At 39.3% G+C, this 15,768-nt stretch overlaps 1 protein-coding gene across 21 annotated transcripts in view; it reads left to right on the forward strand.

Annotated features, from left to right (window-relative positions):
- Positions 1 to 15,768, forward strand: part of PTPRD (protein tyrosine phosphatase receptor type D) — a 1,795,899-nt gene that overhangs the window by 1,615,023 nt on the left and 165,108 nt on the right. For all 21 annotated transcript variants that reach the window (XM_075931585.2, XM_075931586.2, XM_075931588.2 and 18 more), the window contains 2 exons: positions 423 to 692; positions 9,069 to 9,650. In XM_075931585.2, coding sequence (XP_075787700.1) covers positions 423 to 692; positions 9,069 to 9,650 — 852 coding nt within the window. The remainder of the gene's footprint in view (positions 1 to 422; positions 693 to 9,068; positions 9,651 to 15,768) is intronic.

Genomic DNA, 15,768 nt, shown 5'->3' on the forward strand with positions numbered 1-15,768 from the left:
TGGTACTCAACTCAAGCATGCTGTTAACCCTCCAGTTTTCTTCTGTGCATATTATATATGTGTGTATATGCATTCTAACTACATGCATATATATAGATATATATGTGTGTGTGTGTGTGTGTGTGTGTGTATCTTTTGCATGGTGTTTGTGTATTGTTAGTATACAGTTAGTCAATTGTGGGCCCCAGTAGGTCTGAATCAACTTTGTATGAATGTGTCTAATGATATCAACAAGTAAATACAGAATACATTTACTTTGTGTGCAGACAATATACTTGTATAGTCTGTATATTTTATTTTTTTAGCAAATTACAATAACATGTTTAAACTGTTAAATTGTGTCTGTACTGTGCATGTCGTCTATATGAAAGTCTCATTTTCCCTTTTTGTATATGTTATTACTATTTTGTGTTTTGTTCCAGTTCGCCGGGTCCCACCAAGGTTCTCTATCCCACCGACTAATCACGAGATCATGCCAGGAGGGAGTGTTAACATCACTTGTGTTGCCGTGGGGTCACCAATGCCCTATGTGAAATGGATGCTAGGGGCTGAAGATCTGACGCCCGAAGATGATATGCCAATAGGCAGGAATGTCCTTGAGCTTAATGATGTCAGGCAGTCTGCAAATTACACTTGTGTTGCTATGTCCACCCTGGGTGTTATAGAAGCAATAGCACAGATAACTGTCAAAGGTACTTTAAAATATATAATCTGTATATATGTAGGCATGACTTATTCTTTGTTTTTCTGATCCAGTTATTAAATATTGATCACTTCCTTAAAAAGATGCTTTGTATTAGCTTTAGGCCAAATTCTGGCCTCTAGTGCACAAGTGTTTTAAGTAGGGTGTGGCTGTACTTGGCTCCCTAGACTGGAATCACCTTGCTACCCACTGCATCCAGTGAAAGGAAATCTTATTTGTGGTGACTAGGTGCCGGCTCCTTGATGCTATCAGTCTTTCAACTACTCAGTCTCCTCTAGGCAAGTTAACAGTAGAGCAGGCTGTGCAGGTGGCGGAGTGGCACTGTATGTGAAAGGTAATGTGGAATCAAATGAAATAAAAATATTAAATGAATCAACATGTTCAATATAATTGCTATGGATAGTAATTCCATGCTCCAATAATAAGAATTTAGCAGTAGGGATATATTATCGACCATCTGACCAGGACAGTGATACTGACATTGAAATACTGAGGGAGATTAGAGAGGCTACCAAAATAAAGAACTCTATAATCATAGAATCATAGAACTGGAAGAGACCTCAGAAGGTCATCAAGTCCAGCCCCCTGCTCTAGGCAGGACCAATTCCAACTAAATCAACCCGGCCAGGGCTTTGTCAAGCCGAGACTTAAACACCTCTAGGGATGGAGACTCCACTACTTCCCTAGGTAACCCATTCCAGTGCTTCACCACCCTCCTAGTGAAATAGTTTTTTCTAATATCCAACCTGGACCTCTCCCACCACAGCTTGAGACCATTGCTCCTTGTTCTGCCATCTGTCACTACTGAGAACAGCCTCTCTCCATCCTCTTTGGAACCTCCCTTCAGGAAGTTGAAGACTGCTATCAAATCCCCCCTCACTCTTCGCTTCTGCAGACTAAAGAGACCCAAGTCCCTCAGCCTCTCCTCATAAGTCATATGCTCCAGCCCCCTTATCATATTGGTTGCCCTCCGCTGGACCCTCTCCAATGCGTCCACATCCTTTTTGTAGTGGGGGGCCCAGAACTGGACACACTACTCCAGATGCGGCCTCACCAAAGCCGAATAAAGGGGAATGATGACATCTCTGGATCTGCTGGCAATGCTCCTCTTAATGCAACCTAATATGCCATTAGCCTTCTTGGCTACAAGGGCACACTGTTGACTCATATCTAGCTTCTCATCCACTGTAACCCAGGTCCTTTTCTGCAGAACTACTACTTAACCGGTTGGTCCCCAGCTTGTAACTATGCTTGGGATTCTTCCATCCCAAGTGCAGGACTCTACACTTGTCCTTTTTGAACCTCATCAGATTTCTTGTGGCCCAATCCTCCAATTTGTCTAAGTCATTCTGTAACCCTATCTCTGCCCTTAAGCGTATCTACCTCTCCCCCCAGCTTAGTGTCATCCGCAAACTTGCTGAGGGTGCAATCCATCCCCTCATCCAGATCATTAATAAAGATATTGAACAAAACCGGTCCTAGAACCGAACCTTGGGGCCCTCCGTTAGAAACCGACCGCCATCCTGACATCGAGCCATTGATCACTACCTGCTGGGCCCGGCCTTCTAGCCATCTTTCTATCCATCTTACTGTCCATTTATCCAATCCACAATCCCTTAACTTGCTGGCAAGAATATTGTGGGAGACCGTATCAAAAGCCTTGCTAAAGTCAAGGTATATAACATCCACTGACTTCCCCATGTCCGCCGAGCCAGTTACCTCATCATAGAAGCTAATTAGATTGGTCAGGCACGACTTGCCCTTTGTGAATCCATGCTGACTATTCCTAATCACTTTCCTCTCATCCAAGTGCCTCAATATGGATTCCTTAAGGATCCCTTCCATGATTTTTCCAGGAACCGAGGTAAGACTGACCGGCCTATAGTTCCCTGGATCATCCTTCTTCCCTTTTTTGAAGATGGGCACTACATTTGCCTTTTTCCAGTCATCCGGGATTTCTCCCGATCTCCACGACTTTTCAAAGATTATAGCCAAAGGCTCCACAATGACATTTGCCAACTCCCTCAGTACCCTCGGATGCACTAAGTCCGGACCCATGGATTTATGTACGTTTAGCTTTTCAAAATAGTTCCTAACGTGTTCTTTACCCACCACGGGCTGTCCAACTTCATCCCATCTTGCGTCACTTGGCGCAGAAGTCCAGGAGCCGACCTTGTCCGTGAATACAGAGGCAAAGAAAGCATTAAGTACTTCAGCTTTCCTCACATCATCTGTCACTAGGTTACCTCCTTCATCCATTAGGGGCCGCACACCTTCTCTGATCACCTTCTTCTTGTTAACATGCCTGTAGAAACCTTTCTTGTTATAATAATGAGAGATTTTAATTATCCTCATATTGACTGGATACATGTCACCACAGGAAGAGAAGCAGAGATAACATTTCTCAATGGCTTAAATGACTGCTTCTTGGAGCAACTGGTACAGGAATCCATAAGGGGAGAGGCAATTCTCGATTTAGTCCTGAGTGGAGCACAGGATCAGGTCCAGGAAATAACCATTACAGGACTGCTTGGGAATAGTGACCATAATATAATAATGTTTAACATTCCTGTGATGGGAAGAACACCTTAGTAGTCCAGCACTCTGGCATTTAATTTCAAAACGGGGAATTACACAAAAATGAGGAGGTTAGTTAAACAGAAATTAAAAGGCACAGTGACTAGAGCCAAATCCCTAAAAGCTCCATGGAAACTTTTTAAAGACACCATAGTAGAGGCCCAACTGAAATGTATACCCCAAATTTAAAAACATAGTAAGAGACCTAAAAAAGAGTCACCGTGGCTTAACCACCATGTAAAAGAAGCAGGGAGGGACAAAAAGGCATCTTTCAAGAAGTGGAAGTCTAATCCTAGTGAGATAAATAGAAAGAAACATAAACACTGTCAAATCAAGTGTAAAAATGTAATAAGAAAAGCAAAAAAAGATTTTGAGGAAAAGCTAGCCAAAAACTCAAAAAGAAATAGCAAAATGTTTTTTAAATACATTAGAAGCAGAATGCCTGCTAAAAAACCTGTGGGTCCCCTAGATGATCGAGATATAAACAGAGCAATCAAGGACAATAAAGCCATTGCAGAGAAACAAAATGATTTCTTTGCTTCAGTCTTCACGGCTGAGGATGTTAGGGAGATTCCCAAATCTTTGTGGGTGATGAATCTGAAGAGTTGTCCTGGATTGAAGTGTTATTAAGAGGAGGTTTTAGAACAAATAGAAAAAGAACTCAAATGGGAAATTGCTGAGCTATTATCTGTGGTTTGTAACCTATCCTTTAAATCAGCTTCCGTACCTAATGACTGAAAGGTAACTAATGTGACACCATTATTTAAAAAGGGCTCCAGAGGCGATCCTGACAATTACAGACCAGTAAATCTAACTTCAGTACCGGGCAAATTAATAGTAAAGAATAAAATTGTCAGGCATGTAGAAGAACATAATGTGTTGGACAAAAGTCAACATGGTTTCTGTAAAGGGAAGTCATGTCTTACTAATCTATTAGAGTTCTTTGAAGGGGTTAACAAACATGTGGACAAGGGAGATCCAGTAGATATAGTATACTTAGATTTTCAGAAAGCCTTTTACAAGTTCCCTCACCAAAGGCTCTTGTGTAAATTACATTGTCATGGGATAAGAGGGAAGGTCCTTTCATGGATTGAGAACTGGTTAAAAGACAGGAAACAAAGGGTAGGAATAAATGGTAAATTATCAGATTGGAGAGGGGTAACTAATGGTGTCCCCCAAGGGTCAGTCCTAGGACCAATCCTGTTCAACTTATTCATAAATGATCTGGAGAAAGGGGTAAGCAGTGAGGTAGTAAAGTTTGCGGATGATACAAAACTGTTTAGGATAGTCAAGACAGACGCAGACTGTGAAGAACTTCAAAAGGATCCCACCAAACTGAGTGATTGGGCAACAAAATGGCAAATGAAATTTAATGTGGATAACTATAAAGTAATGCACGTTGGAAAAAATAACCCCAACTATACGTACAGTATGATGGGGGCTAATTTGGCTACGACAAATCAGGAAAGAGATCTTGGCATTATCATGAATAGTTCTCTGAAAACTTCCACACAGTGTGCAGCAGCGGTCAAAAAGGCAAATAGGATATTAGGAATTATTAAGAAAGGAATAGAAAATAAGACCCAGAATATCTTACTGCGCCTGTATAAAACTATGGTACGCCCACATCTTGAATACTGTGTACAGATGTGGTCTCCCCACCTCAAAAAAGATATTTTGGCCTTGGAAAGGGTTCAGAAAAGGGCAACTAAAATGATTAGGGGTTTGGAACGGGTCCCATATGAAGAGAGGTTAAAGCGACAGGGACTTTTCAGTTTAGAAAAGAGGAGACTAAGGGGGGATATGATAGAGGTATATAAAATCATTAGTGGTATGGAGAGGTGAATAAAGAGAAGTTATTTATTAGTTTCCATAATAGAAGAACTAGAGGACACCAAATGAAGTTAATGGGTAGCAGGTTTAAAACTAATAAAAGAAAGTTCTTCACACAGCATGTAGTCAACCTGTGGAACTCCTTGCCAGAGGAGGCTGTGAAGGCTAGGACTATAACAGAGTTTAAAGAGAAGCTAGATAATTTTCTGGAGGTTAGGTCCATAAAAGGCTATTAGCCAGGGGATAGAAATGGTGTCTCTGGCCTCTGTTTGTCAGAGGCTGAAGAAGGATGGCAGGAAACAAATCACTTGATCATTGTCTTTGGTCCACCCCCTCTGGGGCACCTGGTGCTGGCCACTGTCGGCAGACAGGCTACTGGGCTAAATGGACCTGTGGTCTGACCCAGTACGGCTGTGTTTATGTTCTTATGTTCTTTGTAACAGTAGGTGCACCCCAATTCCTAGTCTCTTTGATTCATTCTCCTGTAATATCTAGCCCATGACACTGACTGCTCACAGAAATCCCTCCCTGAGGGAGCCAGGTTTACCAGTTTTACCTTAAATCGCCACTTTTGTGAGTGCTTACAATAAAACAAAAACACATTTATTTAAGAAAGAATAAAGTTTTATCTAGAAGCAAGAGAGTGTGATGTAAATAAATGTTTACAAAATGAAATTAAATCATAAAATTTGAACCTTGGTCTATACTTACCTCTTTTGGCCTAACAGAGTAGATTTCCCCCATCCTCCAAAGTTCAGTCTCTTGCATAATTGGCTGATTTCTCAAGAATCAAGATCCATATGTTCATGAAAGCACTCCCCCGTCGACAGGTGGTTTAGTCAGTGAATGAATAGTGCTTCCTCCTCCTCATCATACTGGAAATAGCCTTTTGTTTCTGTATCACAGACAAAGCAAACCCCTTGTAAATCTCCCTTTTTAAATCTTAAAGTAGTTTCAACAGTTTGTATTTACTTCTGAAGGTTTAGTATTGCACATGGTTAAGCTTTGCAAAACTAAACAAGACGGGATGACAATTCCAGCTTTCCCAAGGCACATTGTCTTCTGATGACTAATTTCTACTCCAAGTCCGTAAAGCATATTTTCAATATTAATACATATTCCTTCAATATTACCTGCATGCACTTCTCACAATTATCAAGAATCTTGACAAGCTTTTTGTAGCTATCTTCTACACTTTACTCTTTGGCTATGTCTAGACTGAAAGCCTCTTTCGAAAGAGACACTTTCGAAAGAGCCTCTTTCGAAAGAGATCGTCTAGACTGCACATTGAACTTTCGAAAAAGCGGCTTGCTTTTTCGAAAGAAAGCATCCAGTGAGTCTGGATGCTCTCTTTCGAAGAAGCCCTTTTTACATTGAAGAACGCCTTCTTTCGAAAGAGGAACTTTCGAAAGAAGGCGTTCTTCCTCATGAAATGAGGTTTACCGCCATCGAAAGAAAAGCCACGTTCTTTCAATTTAATTTCGAAAGAACGCGGCTTGAGTCTGGACGCAGGGGAAGTTTTTTCGGAAAAAGGCTACTTTTCCCAAAAAAAAACCTGAGTCTGGACACAGCCTTTATGGCCAAATGCACTTCACATGTTTGTTTGGTGTGTGAGTTTGTCTGGTCTGAAGTGAGAGCTGTTTGCAAAGAATGTGGGTTCCATGTAGGCTTACCACATTTGAGGTTTCTAGAAAGAGGAGAGAAAGGGACATTAAAGAGGGGGTTCACTTGGGGGAACTGGCAGTGATATTTAGGGGGGTACTAGAGAGATGTATATGTGTTGGGAAGGTAACCTAAGGGTCCTGGAGGGCATACCTGTGGCAACGGATACTCAGTGGAGGCGGGAAGCAGTATCATTCCCTGTCAAGGCAGCAAGATGGCTAGTGTGCGCTCAGGACCCAGCACCAGCTTTCAGTCAGTATCTCCCTTGTAGGCCTTCTCACAGAGCTGGGAACTAGAGCAGCAGGAGAATGGACCAGTCAGCTGGGGAGGTAGGGAGGGACCAACTGGAAAGCAGATTAATTGGGGCTGTTTCTGAGCTTTAAATTCTGTTCTGCAGAAACCCCAGACTTTGACTCTTTATCACAGAAATTCACCTTCATGAAGAGCAGACTACCAAAAAAGAGATCATGTCCAATAAAGCCAACCCTATCTCCATCTCATGCAGGGGTGCAACTCCAATGCCCAAGTTGTGATGCCTTGAAATATGTGGAGAGCTGAATGATTTAGGGCTGGTTCTAAAACCAGCGCCGACTCTATTGCTGCTTAATGTGTACTTTTAAAGTATTGTGCCCTGCTCCCAGGGCCTGCTGGTAGATCTACCCCTGGTTCTCTGCAAGATTTCATTGGCTAGTCCAAAAGGATAAAAAGCAGATATAGACTATGACTAATTTCTGGGCATGTTTCCTGGACAGTAAGGGCTCCCTCTTCACTCTGCTAAACAATGCATAATCTCATATGTTCAAAGAGAAAAGGAATCCAAAAGCAACTATTGTTGTATTGTCATTTGTAAATAACAGGTTTTCCTTAGCAATAGCCACTTCTTTTTTGTATGAAGAAAAATGCAATGTGTATGGGACACAAAGTCAGAAACAGAACTAGAGGATTTAAATAAGAGCTTTTGTAGGCTGATTTTATTTCCACCGTGGTTGGATACTGCCCAAGCAATACAAGTACCAGAGATGTATACAATTCACGGTTGACTAAATTAAAATATATTTGTGCTTCAGTATGCAGCTAATTGAAACTGGTTCTATAATTGTCTTTTCAGATAATTGTTTTACAAAGTTCCTACATTTTGAAAAGTTTTGTTAGTAAGCAGTAATTTAGGAGGAAATAGGTTTTTAAGAATAGCTACAGAAAATTATTTAGGGCTAGATTGTGATTTGAAGTACATGCCTGTGCAACAGATAAAACAAATGAGAATAACCCCTTTAAATCTCTGCGTGGTCTGTCTGGACCTTTCATACAGGCACACATAGCAATAAGTAAGTCCTATATACCTACTTACTCCCTCTTCAGGATATGTAATGATAAATGAGTGAGGGAGGGGCAGAATCGTATCTATGCTACCAACTCCTTGGCCAGTGCAACTAGAGCAGGGTGTATTACAGTTAGTTAGCTGCTGATGTTGATGTTCCACCCAGAGAAAGGATGAAGCAGGAAGATTTGTGACTGGAAAGTGTCCTAGGGTGATGCAGCTCAGGGATGTGCCTGAGCTGAGTTTTGAGCACACTCTGGTAGTTCTGATTGTCCTAATCTCACAGTGACTACTGGAGGAAATCCGGATGTTTTCTTCCTTTTAGGACCAAACCTTATAGTAGAGTCGCACTTAGGAACAAAGCCTTGTTCTTTGCATTTGGTCCATATGGCCTGTTCCTGCTTTACCAAAATTATAAAGTACAGATTATGGCAGCAATAATATCTGTAGATAAGCAAACCTTTCATTTCGTTACTGTGTTTTGCTACCTTCATTCTAGCTAAATCAAGAGCCATATACTTTTCAAAAGCAACAGTGGTTAAAAGTTGATGGCCTGATTTTCAGAGTTATTGGTTCCCTACCACTCCTGTTGAGTTCATTGGAAGCCAAATGTATCAGTCCCTCTGAAAAAACCCTTACCCATGCACACTCTGTCTCTGCAAGGCTGTTGATGTGTAAATGCTTAGTGGATGCATGGTAAAAATCATGAATATGGCCGTGCATCAGAAGACTTTTTTAACGTGGGACTTGAAATATTTGTGTGTTCTGTGCTAGGCTTCTGAAGTAAATAACAGTACTATAAGATTTGCTATTAAATAGTTTTATTCTAAATAGGGGGATAGTGCCCCCCAAAGTAACTACATTTCAGCTCATTTGAGACCATGATTTTCTTTGTTTGATTTCAATCATTCTTGAAAAATAAAGAATTAATGATATGTGCAGTATATTAACTTGATTGTATGGTATTATTTTTAGCCTTACCCAAACCTCCGGGAACTCCTGTGGTGACAGAAAGCACAGCAACAAGCATAACATTGACTTGGGATTCCGGGAACCCCGAGCCAGTCTCATACTACATAATCCAGCATAAACCTAAAAATTCTGAGGAACTGTATAAAGAAATTGATGGTGTGGCTACAACACGGTATAGTGTTGCAGGTCTAAGCCCATATTCAGAATATGAATTCAAGGTAGTTGCTGTTAATAATATTGGACGGGGCCCACCCAGTGAACCAGTGTCAACAAGGACCTCAGAACAAGCACCATCTAGTGCACCTCGCAGTGTACAGGCTCGTATGTTGAGCTCAACTACAATTTTGGTACAATGGGAAGAACCCGAGGAACCAAATGGCCAAATTCAAGGATACAGAGTTTATTACACCATGGACCCCACCCAACATGTTAATAACTGGATGAAACACAATGTGGCTGACAGCCATATCACCACTATTGGAAATTTAGTACCACAGAAAACATACTCTGTGAAGGTTCTTGCTTTTACTTCTGTCGGGGATGGACCCCTTTCTACTGACATTCAAGTCATCACTCAGACAGGAGGTAAGACTGCAATATGGTGGAATGAACTAGAAACCTCTAGAAAATGGGAAGTGAGTAAGTGAGCAAGCGAGGGGATTTCTACACTAGGAAATTATTTCAAAATAATAAAATCGAAATGACAAAATAACAAAAAAATCAAAATAGTGAGTATCCAGTATGGGGAAGCCTCAAAATTAGTCTGAGGCAGGCTCCATTATTTTGGACACGCTAACTCAATTTAGAGACCCAGGAAGCACTAGTGAGTAATTACTTCGACTTACTCTGGGGAATAGTTATTTCAAAATAACAGCACTGGAGTATTCACAGTAATGCTATTTTGAAATAACTATTTTGAAATAAGCATTATTCCCCGAGGAAAGCAGGAGTACAGATTTTGAAATAACCATCCTGTTATTTCCAAATAATGGGCTTGGTAGTGTGGACATTCTGCTTGTTATTTTAAAATAAGGGGGATTATTTCAAAATAACTCCCTAGCGTTGACCAGGGCTGGGTGGGTGGGTGAATGAGTGAGTATCTTTTCCTTTTTATCTTCCAAAATGCTGCCTGTTAAAGGGCATCATTCACAGATCATCTTCTGCCATTCCACAGCCCTTGCAATCATTAAAATGGAGGAAATTATTTCTGTAGCATGGAATCTTCCATTCCTTTTTTCCAACCATGTATAAATCTCAGTCAGCTCTATCAAAGTAATAAAATTCTCAGTGAGACTGTCACTGAGGAGAAATCTAAATGTTGTGGCCGTTGCTTGGCTGCACCAGGACCTCTGATGTTTGTCCAGTAGTCATTTAGCTGACATTTTTTCTGGCTTTGTCCTTGAATTTTATGTGGAGTTGATTTCAATTTAGCTTGCTTACAGGGTCTCATATGTTAGATCTTTTTTGTTAACATTGACTTGTTAAAATACAGGTGTAATACCCATATGTATACACATTCATATACATATTTCTCTCTGCATTGAAAATGCTTCAAATCATATTAGAACAGTATATATGCACATAGAAGCATATCCACACACTTCTGATTTCTAAATCTCCATTTTCCACTTTTAAACAGAAAGCGCCACAGCTCTAGATAAACACAGTCACTATTTCCTTTTTTTAATGTTTGCAAGTAGGTTTTGTTTGATTACGAGATCTTTAGGTCTAGGAGTTCATTTTATTATCAAATCACTAGCAAGCCCCATGAAATATATTGCAAAGAATATTTATGGAATCAAAAACCAGAAATTCTGGTTTGTTAAACTGCAAAAGTATTGTATTGTTTCTGTATGGAATAAAAACTCCCTGTTGCTCAGTGCCCTAGAACAAGATGTGTGTTGTATTGCATAGTTCAGTGATCATCTAGAAACATAGAATTCAACTTGTAAGCAAAGTTAATGCTAGTGGAGTTTCTTATAATAGAAGTTCAAAATCCCATAACTTTTGAAAAACAGGTCTCAAAAATATAACTCAAGATAGTGGATCAAACTCTGCTATTGTTTATCTAAATACAAATCCTGTGACTTCTGTGGAGTTGCATGTATGTAAATGGAGAACAGAATTTAATCCTCTACTGTACAACTATGGGGAAACATGTGTATGGTTTTTAAAAATATTAAATGTATTACATTTATAAAAAAGTTGAAGTTATTTATTAGCATTTCTAATATACCTACTGTCATTGTGATTGAGGTTTGTATTTATATTTAGATCGTAAATACTTATTTTGACTTTAGATGTATTTGTAACATTTTTCAGAGACTAGTCTTAAGGTTGCCATATTGCTCTCCCTTTTTAGCTCTTAGCATGATAGATTAACTGCTTGCTGTGCATCCTTTTAATATAATCTATTTTGTTCACTGAGGATCTGATCCTGCTCTGTTTGAGTTCATTAGGAGTTTGCCATTAACTTCACCAGAGCACCAGGGTCAGGCCCTGGACTGCTTTCTGCTGTGGTCCAATTGGACTGACCCAAGTCATGTTACTGTATGTACTTATGGAGGAGTTCTAAATGTATTTATATATTTCTGGCATCATTGCTAAAACTGCATAATTTAACATGCCCTCCTGTGCTGTTCCTTTTGCTGCTGTAACATGAAGATGTCATGATGATAATGAGGCTATTGTGGAGTGATGCTCAATGCCAGTGTTTTTCCTTTGGGAACTGACTTGACCTGACATTTTTATTTTTATGGTGTCTCATAAAAATGACAGTTGTGAGAGAGGAAAGGCTTTTAAAAGCATGAGCCTGATGGAAAAGATATGGAACCATGTGAACATTTACAATCAACAGGATGGGAATAGGGAAGTAGGACCTAATACACCACTCCAGCAGGGGTGCTTCAACTAGGGATGTTGGGCTACAGCAGCACCCCCTAACTAGAGGTATTTTCTATCATATACTGGGTTTACAGTTTTGTTCAATGGCTTTCTGCACCTACACTATAAGAATTATTCCAATGCCATTGCACTCCATCTTAGAGCACCACCAAATTTTAGGAAAGTTTTACAACTGAACCTAGATCTGGATCCAAATGTTGTGAATGGTCCATCTTTATAATGAAAGTAACGAAAGCTTCAGTTACATATGATCCCTAAAAATTTGAATATTTAAATTAGGATCTGTATTTTGTGGATTGACACTCTCTCTCTTTCTCCCTCACTCCCTCCTTCCCTCCCTTTCTCTCTCTCTCTCTCTCTCTCTCTCTCTCTCTCTCTCTCTCTCGCGTGTGTGTGTGTGTGTATTAAAATATACAGAGAGAGAGAGAGAACCATCAGAACCATGACCTGGAATGGTTCCTGGATTTTCCCAGGCTGGTGAACCGTAGCCAGAGAGCATCACATCCTAGATTTAATATCAAACTAATCCAGAACAAAGCAATTCAATTAAGATTTTGTCTATAGACATTTATTTTTTTTCTTTTATTTTCCATCAAAAATATGATTTTTCCCCATGGTATGTTGTAGAATTCTCCCAAGTTGCTGTGGTTCAGCTTCATGTGAGGGGGTGAGGTAAAATATTGTAGTTCTCTAACTAAGGGGCCTAACATTTGTTACTTACTGTTCAAAGCAGTGGATCAAATATATATTTAAGTGTCTTGTCCAGAAAAGGGAATTTTAACTTCTAGGATAGAATAGCAATTTATATTTCTTTCTTTTTTGTTTGAGGACAGCTGTTTCTTTCCAGTGAGCAGTTGGAAGTGTTATCTTTATTCACTAAGAAACAGCAAGTTTTTTAAAAGAGTAGTTTAAATGTATTCTCTGATATTGTTTTCCTGACATTTTGTTAACTACAGTAAATCCCAGCAGATGACATCCTAGTTTACATTTCAGTTCTTTCACCATAAATCTTGGAAAGCCTCTTGATCTTATATTATGGAGTTGTCAGCAGTAACTCCATAGTTAATGGTGCGTTCAGTTTTAAAGTTGGGATTTCAGGTTGTCATTAATTAAAGCAAATATTTGCCATTTGTGGAAAGTCACAAGTAAACATTTTTAACAATTTAAGATTTTAAAGTTTTAACATAATTCCCTTTCAGAAAGTAAGGACACGTATCTAGCATGCTTTTATATTCCTGTACCTAACAATTGCCTTTTTTTAAATATTTTTACATTTAACATGTAGGGGTTAATTTAAAACAAATGAAAACAGCAAATAATTAGAAGTCTTCATCACTATTATGATTTTATGCCATAGAAGCAAATGGATAAAAATGAAAAGCTAACATTTAAAAAAAATGCAGGTATCTTGCCAACATAGAAAATGTTAAAGACACTTTGAATAAGGAAAACTGAATACCGGTAGGTTTGTACAGAAAGGCTCTGCAATGTTAAAATTAATGGGAGCTTGGGGTAGAGGCTGTGTTTAGAGCCCCCTAGCTACTGCTAAGCATAGGAACCAGAACGGGAACATGCTTCCCAGGAGCCACACAATGTGAATGTTCAGCCAGCTCTGCCGCACAGCACTCACAAAAGGCAGTCAACAGCAGTGCTGACCAAAGCCACCAGGATCCCTTTTTGACCAGGTATTCTGGTTGAAAACCTAATACCTAATCACCGTAATAAAGGGTCTCTGAGCCAAAACTCATTTATTTCCTGGCCTTTATATGATTTTTTGCACTCTAGCAACAACATTACTACTTCTTCTGTTCGAATGCCCAGCTTCCTTCTCCTGTTCTGTTCCTCTGCTTCCCTTTCTCAATTTTTCCTCTTCTCCTTTTACTCTACCCTTTTCTTTCCCTTCTGTTTTCCTTTTATTTGTTCTTTGAGGCTGGCTTTTTAAATTTTACTTTAAACTGAAAATTCGAACATTTGTTTTACAAGACACAGCAGCATGCTCTTCTTGCTCTGTTTGTTCTTCACTCTCTTCTTGTGTTATCTCTGGCCTCTCATTCCTTTGATGTTACTTTTCTATCCTCCTACTCAATTCATTCTTTGCATACTTGGTTTATTTGCGTCCCCACTTCCTTCCTTGATAGTCTCTTCTCTTCCTCCCTTGCTCTCCTTCTCAATACCCAAATAACTGAGTTAAGTGACACATTGGGCTAATCTGTGTGTGTGTTTTAAACAAAATACCTGCTCAAAAAATAACACTTCTCCTGAAACAGTGAATTAATAAGTATTTTGAGCTCTGTAATATAAAATACTGTGAAGAATGCCGGAAATGTAAAGCACAGATTACTGTGGACCTTTAACTTGACTATCAGAGAGCGCAGTGTGAAATGGCTGTATAATAACTTCTCTAGAATTGAACTGACCATGAACCATAAAGACTCTCAGACATAGCTTTCTTTGTTTTTTCAATCATACAAACTATTTTCTACAAGTGTCTCTCTCTCTCTATATATATATAAAAAGTATTTTCTGTCATGCAGTAAAATTATGTCACCAGGCTCTCTGGCTGCAAAAGCAGCCGGGGGGGTGGGGGGGAGGGATTAGCAAGCTTAGTGAGCAGTGGGCATAGCCCCTTAGTAAATGTTTTAAATATTTTTGAGGTTTTGCCATCAATTTTTATTGCACTTTAGCATTGCTAGCTGTCCTTAACTGCGACAGCAGATGATTTGCAGGTTTTGAGATTTTTGACAAAATGTGCTGTTCATTTACATTCTTTAAACATACTATAGTTGATTATTCTTCAATATTAGCACTCAAGAGTTAAAACTAGAATTCTAAGGACTGAGAAACCTCCAGACTTATTTGTATGAGTTACTTATGTGTTAAGGGAGAGAGTAGACACAGGATGAATATGCTGTCTGTTTACTTTTAATTATGGTGTGTACTATGCAGAGATAATGTAATATTTTAACAAAATTGAGTATCAAGTGACAAAAAAAGAGAAAAGATGTGGGCCATTTATTCCTACACTCTAAAAGCTTCTTAGGAACAACTTTATAAGTTTCTTAGCAAACACAAAATTTGGCCCTTTCCCACGTCACTCATGTTTAACTCCTTCATGCCCATTTCCAGAATCTCTGACTCCTGAAATGAGTGGAAAAGTTATCATTGTATTTTCTTAATTTGTACTCAGTTTGGACTGTGCTTATACAACTCCTTTAGGCTTTGATTCACTTCGACAAGTACTGTAGTACTAGCAGTACTTTATTGTTTCTGGTTTAGTATTTTGTTTGTTGTATCTCTCTCTGTTTTGTTGTGGAGTTGTACAGAAGCCAACCTTTCCTGCACTCCCTCCCACTCCAAAACAATTTCAGACATTGAGTAAAAATAGAAAATATCTGCCAGAAACTAATAAAACCTGGTAGGGTAAGTTTCACTGTCTAGTCAACGTCCCATGAAATTTTACATAAATCCCATCTTTAAGATCGGAAACAAGGACTACAAGGAAAAATCCTTAAATAGAGAGATGTTAGAGATGAGTGTCTCTCAACATATGCTCACTTGAAACCAAGGAACCTTTCTTCACCCCACCCTAGAAGTGTTTTACCTATTAGCATGGCCAGTGTGTCCTATTTAGTTCTCCTAGCTTCCTAGGAGACTACAAGGAAATTATGAATCTTGAAGTGGAAATAATTCAGGACCTGAGTGGATTATTTGATTTGTCCCGCACAAAAACTGCTTGATTACTTTTTGCAGCTGTCAGATTATAGACAGCATCTCTTATGGAGTTGTTTTGGCCTTTCAT

Source organism: Pelodiscus sinensis, chromosome 6, assembly GCF_052426305.1.
Source record: "Pelodiscus sinensis isolate ZL-2025 chromosome 6, ASM5242630v1, whole genome shotgun sequence".
Classification (NCBI taxonomy): Eukaryota; Metazoa; Chordata; order Testudines; family Trionychidae; genus Pelodiscus; species Pelodiscus sinensis.